Source organism: Limulus polyphemus, unplaced genomic scaffold (genome assembly GCF_000517525.1).
Source record: "Limulus polyphemus unplaced genomic scaffold, Limulus_polyphemus-2.1.2 Scaffold4302, whole genome shotgun sequence".
NCBI lineage: Eukaryota > Metazoa > Arthropoda > Merostomata > Xiphosura > Limulidae > Limulus > Limulus polyphemus.
The window spans coordinates 29,200-42,531 of record NW_013669912.1 but is presented as its reverse complement, the minus strand read 5'-3'; the positions used below and the strand labels follow the sequence as shown (position 1 = coordinate 42,531).

The following is a 13,332-nucleotide window of genomic DNA, read 5'->3' as shown; positions in this document are numbered from 1 at the left end:
TATTAAGATTCTCGTGCATCAGTGATCTAATGCATTATTATCACACATGTAATTTGACTGAATCAATAGAGGGCTTGCCATGTATTTAACGAAAAGTCGAACGAATTTTATCTCTGCATTGGCTTTTCTTGATAGATGGGTTTTATCATGCACAGAATCAAGACCCCTCGTTGCGTGGATACCAGACCAGTGTAATAATCACGAAACAACGCGTATTACAGTTGTATATTGTGTATTTTTAACACGTACTCTGTCGGGCAGTACGTACACGGTTAGGCTAGATAAACTTGGACAACATAGTCACTTGTGTACAAAATGAATAATTTATTTTCAGTATTTAAGTACAGTCACGTTTGAAATTCCCCCTATTTAAATAGGTCACTTCTACAATAGAAAATAAATATAGTACATAAATAGAAATATGACTAACAAAAGCATAGGAGTTTTACAGAAAAATATTCACGTGTACCCCCCCCCCCAAAGAAAAAAAATAACTGATTTATTTATAACCCATATTCTCTCATCTGAACTTTGATCATTTGTTTAACATCCATCTCGTGTGGATTCATATTTCGCGGATCACTTTAAATCCCTCGCGAAAACTGGAGCGTTCGTGGAGGATGATATGCAAAAGGAAGAATGTCTATGATGTCCGGGACACTTTCTGAGTCACCGTTTGGCCACCAGGGGGCTGTTCAGGTATAAAAGAAGTCACGTGTTAAGAATGTCAATGCTGATAGATAAGAAGTGCGTTGAGTTAGTTGGGAAAAAAGAAAAAAAACGTATCATTGTTGTAACAATGTTTACTAACTCTGCCAGAAACAATTCCAAAACTAACAGTAAAGAACAACAAACGTACCAGTGTTATAACAATGTTGACTAACTCTGCCAGAAACAATTCCAAAACCAACAGTAAAGAACAACAAACGTACCAGTGTTGTAACAATGTTTACTAACTCTGCCAGAAACAATTCCAAAACCAACAGTAAAGAACAACAAACGTCCTTCACATATTGTCCCCCAACTGTATACGTTCTATAAACTGTAAATAACTCTGTGTACTCTTGTGTTACCAACAAACAGACTTCCCCTGACAAAATAACATCTTAATTACACGAGAATATATTTCGAAAATTAATGAAACTAATATTTGCCTAAATTAGGGCGTTTTCTGGATTTATTACATATACGAAACTATAGAGAAACTGGAGACGTCAAAACTCTTCGCCTAGATTAAAATCTTCAAAACTTGAAACGCATAGACGTCGGAACAAGGGGACCTATGTATGACCCTCCTCTCCAATACAATCCCATCCAAACTTGAAACGCATAGACGTCGGAACAAAGGGACCTATGACTCTCCTCTCAAATACAATCCCATCCAAACTTGAAACGCATAGGCGTTGGAACAAAGGGGCCTATGACCCTCCTCTCCAATACAATCCCATCCAAACTTGAAACGCATAGGCGTTGGAACAAGGGGACCTATGTATGACCCTCCTCTCCAATACAATCCCATCCAAACTTGAAACGCATAGACGTCGGAACAAGGGGACCTATGACTCTCCTCTCAAATACAATCCCATCCAAACTTGAAACGCATAGGCGTTGGAACAAGAGGGCCTATGACCCTCCTCTCCAATACAATCCCATCCAATCTTGAATCGCATAGGCGTCGAAACAAGGGGACCTATGACCCTCCTCTCCAATACAATCCCATCCAAACTTGAAACGCATAGGCGTTGGAACAAAGGGGCCTATGATCCTCCTCTCCAATAAAATCCCATCCAAACTTGAATTTAGTTTTAGAAATCGAAATAACGGGACCTAGGATCCTCCTTTCCAATACAATCCTACCCAAACTTCAATTGAGTTTTAGGCGTCGGAACAAGGGGGCCTACTTCCAACCTTATATGTGTTGTTGTTGTTGTTTTCCTTGATTTCCGTCATATACTGGCTCCCACTTCACGAAAATAGGCCTAGATTTTCACTCAGACTGTAAAGTTGATTCACTTCCAACCTTATCAGCAACGTGAAGAGAACATCACTAAGTCTCATTGACAAGAGAAGGAAATTTTCAAGCGTTGTAGGACAATCTTTGGAGGACTGGAGACTATGGATTGCCTCTGTTATAAATATGGTAATAAAACGATAAGAAGCAAACAGATCCTCTTTTATTCCTATTCAATTGATCTTATAACCACTTTTAAAATCTAAAACTAAATAGTGAATTATTGCGTATTAACACTTAATGGAATATCACAATTATTATTTTTTTTACAAGGATCTGTGTGTCAGTAATTTTAAAAATGAAATATTTTTGTTGTTGTCCAAACAAGGTGTGAAATCAGGTGTATCTTGTAACAGTCATTGACAGTTTTTATGACTGAGAAAAAGGGAAGTTTTGGGGCATAAAGGCAGGGACTTCAACCCTCCCAGCCACCTCCTTGTACATGTCACTAAACTTAATCCCCCCCCCCTCTTCCTTCAACACACAAATTTTACTTCCGACCCTTATAGCACGGGCACCCACACAGATTCTTACGTTCCAATATGGTCCCGTTATTGTAATTGGAAAGACATACATTTAAACTAATGCGGGCAATACATTATATAACCTCGAACTTACCTGAGTGCATTTGATGTTAACCTTTAATTTTAACGTTTTGTTTTATGCATTCTGTATTCTACACTATATACAGTTTAACAATTAACACTTCAATATATATACTAACAAGTGTTTCTTAGTAACAATTTATGATCAAAAACCAGATTATAATAAATTTAGGGATAGAGCACGTGGCTGTGGACCCTAGTGGTAAGTACAAGATAATAACATATTTTAAACTGACGTTGTTTTCAGGTGTAAGAAAGGCCTAACCTCCACCCTATCAATTTTATATTTGTTTTCAAACTTAAGATGAAGTAACTACATCTTTTAAGAAATGTAGTAATAATAATAATCAATACTCTTTGAAATGTCGTGTTTTTTTTTTTTGTTGTTGTTGTTTGTTTTTTTTTTTGCGTACTTATATAAGCACATTAGGCTTACCCGTTATGCTGGCACAACGTGTTTTCATGTAATTACATTAGGCTTAAGAGTGAGGTATGTAGCGTGTATTTATATAGACTTTAGGCCCAATTATGATGCTGGTAGGTTGCGTGAATTTTATATAAACACTAAGGTTAAGCATGATGTTGGAATAGCATATACATTTGTATTACTACATTAGGCTTTACAGCGATTGTATTATAGCGTATATTTGTATTAAAACGTTAGGCTTAACTGCCATACTGTTACAAAGCGTATTATATTAAACGTTAAGCGTACCGCAAAACTATTTACGTTAGGCTGACTTACAAGTCTGGTATAGCACATAGGTATGCAAATATAAACATAAGGTTTAATTGGATGCTGGTATAGTATTTACTTGTACAAGTACGTTAGGCTTAACTGCTGTGCTGAGGCGTAACCTTTACAAATGTTCGATACAAAAGGTACGTTTAACATACCCAGAGCCAGAATATCTTATATAGTTTAATAATTTACCACCAGAGAGTAGTTTTAAAAAAATCACTGAATGCTACCTACATAAATAAAGTGTAATTTTTAAATCACATGTAACTGGAATGTTAAGTTATAGTCCAAAACCAATTTATCGAAGACATTAAACCAAGAACAATAATTCCGTACAAAGTAATAACAATTACTGTGATTTGTTGAATATTAAAGAAATAAAACCAAATCTCAGAAATATCAAAACAAAATTATTTTCGTCTGTTAGTTTCCATTTATTTGTTGGAACTTTTGTCAATTTCTTTTCGAGAAATCGTGCACTAGAAAAATTGTTTATATAAGTTCCTCACTGCTAACGCTGTTTTTCTTTTCCCCCTTTTTTGTTGTTGTTTATAGGCTAATCATTTAATGTATTTTATCTAGAGTTACTTTTGTTTGTGTCTTTTTTACTCCGAAATAATTAACTATATTAATATAACAAATTTTAACTAAGCCGAAATCTTTATTTATAACCTCTGATAAAAAGGTTTAAGGTAATACTCCCGAGAACTTACCAGAACCTGCTGTTTGGCCCCAATAGATAATACATTTAAACTTTTTATATTTTGGAAAGTATATTTGTTTTAGATCTCAGCTAGTGAGGGGACTAATATCTGATCCGATTGGATATTGCATCATCCGATTAAATTTGATCTGATATTAATTTTGCGATGAATCGGATAATCAGATGACATTTCCATCAACGGATTATTTATTTCGCAACTTTAAGCAGATATTATTATACTCAATTGTGTGTCACATGTGATAGATGTCATGGCATCTACTTTACTGGTTGTTTCTACTATCTTGTGACGTTTTCACTGACATTAGCAAATGAGAGGCCTAGTAATCGTTATGTAGTTTAAATGAACATCACTCCCACCCATGATGTTGCTAATATGTGCCACAGTATCGGCAGCGGCAGCGACGGCAAACACAATTCAAACAATAGTCTCAACGGAATATCAGGGGCGTAAAGCATTGTTTTATACTGTAACGTTCCGCATTCCCTTAGAGGACCTGCAATGGCCGCTCACTCATACGGAACTTTACATTCTTATTAATTTAAAAAAAACAATGATGAAGTAATTGAAGTAACCATTTGAAGTAATTGAAGTGACTATTTGAAGTAATTGAAGTGACTATTTGAAGTAATTGAAGTGACTATTTGAAGTAATTGAAGTAACTATTTGAAGTAATTGAAGTAACTAATTTAATACTATATTATGATTAAGTGGAAGCTCACGCCTGCAATGTGTTTTCCATATTAGAAGTTACGTAGTGCAATACAGCTCGATATGGCGAAACAGGGATTTCATCAGACCTTCAACTTTAGACTTGCTAGTGAAATATTATTTACGGTTAAATTATTCATCCCTTAAGCGTAGAACAAAACCGTATTAAGTATTTTGTAGCATTTATTCAAGTATTTTTTCATTTATGACAGAGCTACTAAGCCTAATTTGAAGCCTACCAGAGGCTCAACAGGAAGTCAGAGGCCTTATAATGCTAAAATTGGTTTTCGATACTCGCAATGGGCAGAACACCGCTAGCCCATTTTGTAGCTTTGCGTTTTAATACAGATAAACCCTAATTTTGAACTACTGACCTGAGGGAAGGAAGGCAGTCAATAGCAAACTGCACCCACCATTCATGATAGAGAATTGACTGTCATTCTTATGACGCACCCATAGCTTAAAGTAGGGAGAATGTTTTGTGTTATCGAACAGATTCGAACCTAGCTCGACTGTTCCGAAATCCAGGGCCAATTTAAGAATTTAACATCTTTTTTTTAGATAATTACAAAAAAACTACTGAAAGCGTGATATACTGGTTTCAATACCACTGCGAGATACATGAAAAACATGTCAATTATGGAAACATTTTTACCACTGATGTAAACGCAATAGAAACGTGCAATAGTGCTTTCACAAGACTTGAGTATCTACTAAATAAACTACAGTTTTTTCTTTTGGTCAAGTGATGAAAGAATTGATCCAAAGGCACTTTTCTTTCAACGTGAAGAAACTGGTAGGCAACATGGTAAAGACAAAACATAATACTTTTGAAGGGACAGGCTGCTTAACAAGAAGGATACTGATATAACACCTTGGGCTGCTTAACAAGAAGGATACTGATATAACATATTGGGCTGCTTAACAAGAAGGATACTGATATAACATATTGGGCTGCTTAACAAGAAGGATACTGATATAACACCTTGGGCTGCTTAACAAGAAGGATACTGATATAACATATTGGGCTGCTTAACAAGAATGATACTGATATAACACCTTAGGCTGCTTAAAAAGAATCATATTGATATAAAATTTTAGGCTGCTTAACAAGAATGATACTGATATAACACCTTGGGCTGCTGAACAAGAATATATTGATATAACACTTTAGGCTGCTTAACAAAAATGATATTGATGTAACACTTTAGGCTGCTGAACAAGAATGATATTGATGTAACACTTTAGGCTGCTTAATAAGAATGATACTGATATAACATTTTAGGCTGCTTAATAAGAATGATACTGATATAACATCTTCGGCTGCTTAACAAGAATGATACTGATATAACACCTTAGGCTGCTTAACAAGAATGATACTGATATAATACGTTAAGATGTTTAACAACAACGATACTGATATAATACGTTAAGCTGTTTAACAACAACGATGCTGATATAATACGTTAAGCTGTTTAACAACAACGATACTGATATAATACGTTAAGCTGTTTAACAACAACGATACTGATATAACACTTTAAGCTGTTTAACAACAACGATACTGATATAATACGTTAAGCTGTTTAACAACAATGATACTGATATAATATGTTAAGCTGTTTAACAACAATGATACTGATATAACACTTTAAGCTGTTTAACAACAATGATACTGATATAATACGTTAAGATGTTTAACAACAACGATACTGATATAATACGTTAAGCTGTTTAACAACAATGATACTGATATAATACGTTAAGCTGTTTAACAACAATGATACTGATATAATACGTTAAGCTGTTTAACAACAATGATACTGATATAATACGTTAAGCTGTTTAACAACAATGATACTGATATAATACGTTAAGCTGTTTAACAACAATGATAATGATATAATACGTTAAGCTGTTTAACAACAATGATACTGATATAATACGTTAAGCTGTTTAACAACAATGATAATGATATAATACGTTAAGCTGTTTAACAACAATGATACTGATATAATACGTTAAGCTGTTTAACAACAATGATAATGATATAACACGTTAAGCTGTTTAACAACAATGATACTGATATAATACGTTAAGCACTATTGTGTTTTTCTTCAATAAGTTTGAATTCCATTATTATAAGTATTTAAGCCAAGGTTGGTTAGACTGTATTCATTCGCTATTCACTCTTTAGTCGCCAAGAGCAAGCATAAAAATAAGCAATCTGGAAATAATAGACTGAAAGAGATAAAGTGGGCCAGAATGTAAGAAAACCAACTTGTGTTTCTGTCATACAGCCCTTCTAGGCTAATTTAGTTAATCTAAGTGTACTTAAAAGCTGTTTAGTGTCAATACTGAGCATCGATTTTTTTTTTTTACTTGTTATCAAATTCCTTATCGTTGAGCATACAGTTTCAAACTGACTAGAAGAAAAATACTTCGCCACAGGAGAATATTCAGTTGCGAACATCTTCGCTCAGCAGATGTACTCATAGAGAGCCTTATCACAGGACCGCGCTTCACAACCAATCAGTAAGATGGTTCTTTAATGGAAACGAAAAACAATTAATATTACTAATATATACCTGTAGGTTTATCATAACCTCTTCTTCAAAAACTAATTTATCATAACCTTTTCTTCAAAAACTAGTTTATCATAACCTTTACTTCAAAAACTGAATCTCTGTCACGGTTAAAAAATAAAATACCCTTATCTGGTAAAAACTACTAAAACGAAAGAGAATGCATTCTGAATGTAACACGTCGTGACGTACACGTCTTTCTAAATGTAGACGGTATTACAAGCCTGTTCTATACCGCCACAACAAGTTATTTGACAGATCTGGCCAGAAAGTCTTGAATGCCTGTGTCTTTAATACAATAATCCAGTGTAGGCTAACCCTAAGCACAAATAGATGACTGCACTTACACCTATCATTTTGCAATATTTGATCCAAATACACTGTAGTATCTGTTCTTGTATATATTTCTTTTAAAGTCGTCCAGTTGAATATTATACAGTACATCAGATTTTTCAAAAGAGTTGAATATTCTAAAATTTCTTTTGCGTCAATCACGAATTATTTCAATCTTTGCCGAAACTAAGATTACAGTGGATAAAAGAACAATATACAATATATATAACACAGTGTGACGTAATTCGAAATAAAACCTTATATTAAAGACATAACATTTAGACGATTAAGTCTGCTATCTTGTACATGAATAAACGTAGCAAAACAAAAAAATATTATATATTTACTTAACACCCTAAAAATGAACTGTGAATATTCCGTAGAATATTGTTTATAACTAAACAAAAATTTTAGTTAGATATACAAAATAAACCAATGAGCTGAAGCAATGACTCAAAAGTAAAATACAGGAAATAAAGTACTGTCCTCTGAAATAGTGGAGGATGGCAACCCTTTTTTTCACGTAACACCCTTCTTACATTTTTCAATACTGTACTAACCTTATTAAAATGTTTACATATAATCGATAAAAAATCTTTATTACTGACTGAATTTGAAATAAAAAAATATATTTTAGATTGGTTATTATTAAAACTTACTCATCATTTTTTATTCAGCCATATTTTAGTATTGAAAGGAACCTTTGTTGATAGATCGTTAGGATTATACTAGGCCTAACACTAATAATAAACAAATAGTTTACAGGACTGTGGAATCTGTAAGTACAAAAATAAAATGGTTAAAACCAAGGAAAGTCGACTGATATGTCAGGGCTAACAAAGGAAGTTTTGATGAATCGCTCTCCACAAATATCGACTCGTAAGGCAGTTCTATCGTTTTGTTTCAACAATAACAAATTTATCTCTTTTTTTTTTTTTTACTTTACTTAAATACTTCATACTTTAAGTTCATGTTTAATCTACAAAACGAAAGACACAAAATACTATCTAGGTTATTTCACCAACCCCCTCCACCTTTTCTTTGGAGATCTGGCCTAGTAAAAGTGGATAAATTATGAACATATAAAGGAAGTCCTTTTGGCCTTATAAAGGCGATTGGGCAATTTTCTTCCAAATTCAATATAAATAAATAGGCAAAAAATAAAATAAATACTTTCAAGAGTTTTTCATTAGGTTGGAGTAGTTCCGTCCTCGTTCAGCGAAATCTGACTGTCCAGATATCCGTTTAATATCTCCGCTAGGGTTGTTACATCTTTAAATATATAACAATCTCTAGAAAACCGGAGGGAGCACACTGCTAAGTCAATCATGTTTGTGTTTAAAATCTTCCTTGCTGAACTGTTGGCGTCAATTATTTGCCCTCGTATTTGGTCCACGTGTAGGAGGTAACATCTTACTTGCTCCAGGTTAACGACGACTTCCTGCGCTTGGTAGCTACGGTAGCAAGAAATGTTTTCTTCTTGTGACTTCGAAAAATAAACGTGTGCAGTGTAGTTTACAATCAACTCGTCCAACACTTGCAAGGCCCGAGAAAATGTTAGATTCTACAAAAGAAGGTAAAGTCCAATTAGAATATATATATATATATATCACAATGCATACAGATGTTCCTTTATATATCTGACATGGGCCGAGCGTGGCCAGTGGTTAGGGTGCCGGACTGTGGATTCCTGTTACCGCCAAAACAAAAAAATAAAATTAAATCGCGTTACGCACTTTGGTGATCATAAGAGTGACGGTCAAATCCACTATTCGATTTGACAAGAGTAGCACAAGAGCTGGGGGGGAGCAGTGTGGATATCCCCCTCGTTTTGTGTGTTTGCGTCGACGGGATTCGAACCACTAATCCTCTGATTCACAAACCGGACACGCTAACCACTAGGTTACGCAGACCTCTCAAAATGAAACATTTTTTTTTCTCACTCTAACCAAAAGTAATATTATTTTAATTATAGTTTTCGAGATAATGTCTGCATAAAAAAAAAGTTTTAACATCGAATAAATAAAACCACACTATAACACTCAAGATAAATATCAGTGATTGAATAACAATAATTAAACATTTTGTGCGTGTGTCGTTTTTCATTTCAATTTATCATTGTTGAACGTCTTCATGTTGAAATACATCTTCATCGACCTATCCATAAATACCAAGAAAAAAAAAATCAAAGACATATTTCTGATAAATACCTTCAGTTGTTCCACGCCAGGAATGTAATATAAAGGGTCAGGGATGGACGTTAAATTGGCACAATCTCCAATCTGTGGTGATGAGAAAGAAAGAAGAAAATATTGAAAAATCGCTCTGAAAACTGTAAAAACGTTTCTTTTTCCGTTTCGTATATTTTACTGCAGAATGGACATACTGTGTAGAATTGCTGCAACTAAATGAGCAATGATACTCAGCTGTTTGACTAAAAACAATTCGATGTCAAAGATCAACCATTTTTTCCCAAAGTCCCGCCAGGTCTTGTGGTCAAGACTAAACTTTTCATGTCCGAGGTAAAACAACAACCATTTTTTTCCCACAAAGTTCAAATTGTTTGGACTCCCGCCAGGTTTTGTGGTCAAGGTTAAAATTTTCATGTACAAGGTCAAAGGTGAACCAGTGTTACAAAATTGCTGGGATTCCTGCTACGTTATGTAGACAAAGTTAAGGTTGTCATGTCTGAAGTCAATTAAAGAACTTGACCATCATTTCTAGAGTCACAAGTGTGTTTGGACACACGCTAGGTCATTAAGTCAAGGTTACAATTGGAATGGGTAATGTTAAAGATTAAACGAGCCATTATTTCGAAAGTCAAAATTGTTTAGGCTTTCGCTAAAGCATGGGGTCAAAGTTAAAATTAGCATGTTCGGACTCAAAGATCGACCATTGTTATTAAATAATGTTAAATAATAAAACATTTTCATAAATGTTTGGATTACTGGTAGGTGGAGTAATAAAGTTTAAAATTGGTTTGTCTATGATTACGGATTAGGACTTCACAATATTGAACGTATTAAACAATGCTACTGGACGAAATAAAATAATATTGGATTACGACTTCACAATATTGAACGTATTAAACAATGCTACTGGACGAAATAAAATAATATTGGATTACGACTTCACAATATTGAAAGTGTTAAACAGTGCTACTGGACGAAATAAAATAATATTGGATTACGACTTCACAATATTGAACGTATTAAACAATGTTACTGGACGAAATAAAATAATATTGGATTACGACTTCACAATATTGAACGTGTTAAACAGTGCTACTGGACGAAATAAAACAAAATATTGGATTATGACTTCACAATATTGAACGTATTAAACAATGCTACTGGACGAAATAAGATAATATTGGATTACGACTTCACAATATTGAACGTGTTAAACAGTGCTACTGGACGAAATAAAATAATATTGGATTACGACTTCACAATATTGAACGTGTTAAACAATGCTACTGGACGAAATAAAATAATATTCGATTACGACTTCACAATATTGAACGTATTAAACAATGCTACTGGACGAAATAAAATAATATTGGATTACGACTTCACAATATTGAACGTATTAAACAATGCTACTGGACGAAATAAAATAATATTGGATTACGACTTCACAATATTGAACGTATTAAACAATGCTACTGGACGAAATAAAACCAATTATTAGATTATGGCTAAATTCCTGTTCTTTTTTCTTTCTTTTGTTGTCGGTTTAACAAAGAAAAACACAGTTTTAAAGTTAAAGAAACTGAACCGATAGATTGCGTTAATTATCAACAACAACAAAAAAAACGATTGTATTTATTCATACTTCCCATTGATCTTGGTGATATTAATAAAATAAAAAATAAAATAGTACTCAAGCAACTTTCCATGTCTGCTTTCAAGCAGCTGTCCGTGATTATTCGTTATTTATAATATCTATTAGATCATCGCTCGTATATTTTTCCTTGAAATTAACCGGAGCAGGTCTCGGGTTGAAAGCTGAATAATAAAGAGTTCGTGTAAACCGCAGAATTTCACATGGCCTGTAATTACTTTATGGTTGTTACGAAAACAGTAAAGAAATAAGTAAACCAAACCTTACGGACATCTCTCCCACGTTACAGGACACACACACACACACACACACACACACGCACACCTGCATCAGGCTTTCATATTCAGGGTCACAGAGATCTGAGCTTCTATCCAATATACTCAATTACCCCCCCACCCCCCACCCTTTCCGGTTTCCATGGAAATGGCGAATTATGGTCGACGTTTGTAATCGGAACTGTTCGGTGGCTTAAAAACGCACCTGCGTACGAGATACTTAAAACGGTTTTATTGTAACTACCAGCTTAACTTGTCTTGTCGGCAAGAAGGAATTCAAGGGTTTCAACTAGTTGGTCTGACCTTAGACGATCCGATTTCATCCCCATTACCCGAGGGGATTCACGTGCGGCTTCTCGTCTTTGTAATTAGGCGAAAGTTTGTAGTCACGTTTTTTTTTGTTCTTCTTTAAGTGTTTGGTTAGGCAACTCGAATTTCGCCCCCCCCCCATATTCGGACAATTTAAACAACCCCCCCCCCCCAAAAAAAAGGAGAAAATAAAATTATCATCTCCAAACTAATATTTCGATATTTTTTTTTTTTCACACAACTCGTAATAAAAATCACCATAAACTCTGAAATTTATATTTGGATAAATTAATGTTACATATGCGTTTCTTGCAGAAAAGTACGAAGACAGAAATTGTAATTTTTACTAATTATGTTAACGGGTCACTAGGCCTAACTCGACGGATGTGTACACTAGGAATATATTAGTGTTTTTTTTTGTTTGTTTGTTTGAAGTTATGCACAAAGCTACACAATGGGCTATCTGTGCTCTGCCCAGCACGGGTATCGAAACCCCCTTTCTAGCGTTGTAAGTCCGCAGACATACCGCTGTGCCACTGGGGGGAGGGGGCAAATATGTTAGTTATATTCTTTAATATAAAAATAGAATACGTTTATAGTCTCCAGATGGCGTTTTGAAACTTTCAATTTATTCCTTCACCCATTGACCACTTTTTTTTTTCCAAACAGTAGAAATAGTTTGTCTTTTTCACCCTTTTGGCCAGGCTGTGGATCCGAGAGTTCATGGTTTACGTCTCGTTACTGAAAAAAAAATCGTTATAAGAGTGATAGTGAATTCCCATTATTCGATTGACATAGCTCAAAAGTCGGCGAGGGGTGTTTTTTTTTATTAGCTGTCTTCCATAAAATCTATCATTTCGAAAATAGGGACGGTTAGTGTAGATAGCCCTAGCATATCTGATAGCCCTGAATAGCCCTTGTATAGCATATCTGAAACAAATAAAGAAATGACCGAACGTTTTCCATTTCAAGAGCTTGAACGAACACAGTGGAAACGTTTCCTTTCGGTATCAAAAGCCAGAGCTTTGAGAATGTTTCTGACCAAGTAGGTGAAACAGAAATAACTGTTCGTATTGACCGAGATGACATTCTACTACTCACCATGACCTTATTGGTCGAGATGACATTCTACTACTCACCATGACCTTATTGGTCGAGATGACATTCTACTACTCACCATGACCTTATTGGCC

The 13,332-nt window shown here is 34.6% G+C and overlaps 1 protein-coding gene across 1 annotated transcript in view; it reads right to left on the bottom strand.

Annotated features, from left to right (window-relative positions):
- Positions 1–423: 423 nt before the first annotated feature.
- Positions 424–13,332, bottom strand: part of LOC111088723 — a 24,124-nt gene continuing 11,215 nt past the window's right edge. Inside the window, exons 3-5 of the mRNA XM_022399581.1 lie at positions 9,920–9,991; positions 8,883–9,273; positions 424–691 (exon numbers count right to left, since the gene is read on the bottom strand). Of these exons, the coding sequence (XP_022255289.1) occupies positions 8,899–9,273; positions 9,920–9,991 (447 nt within the window). The 3' untranslated portion in view covers positions 424–691; positions 8,883–8,898. The remainder of the gene's footprint in view (positions 692–8,882; positions 9,274–9,919; positions 9,992–13,332) is intronic.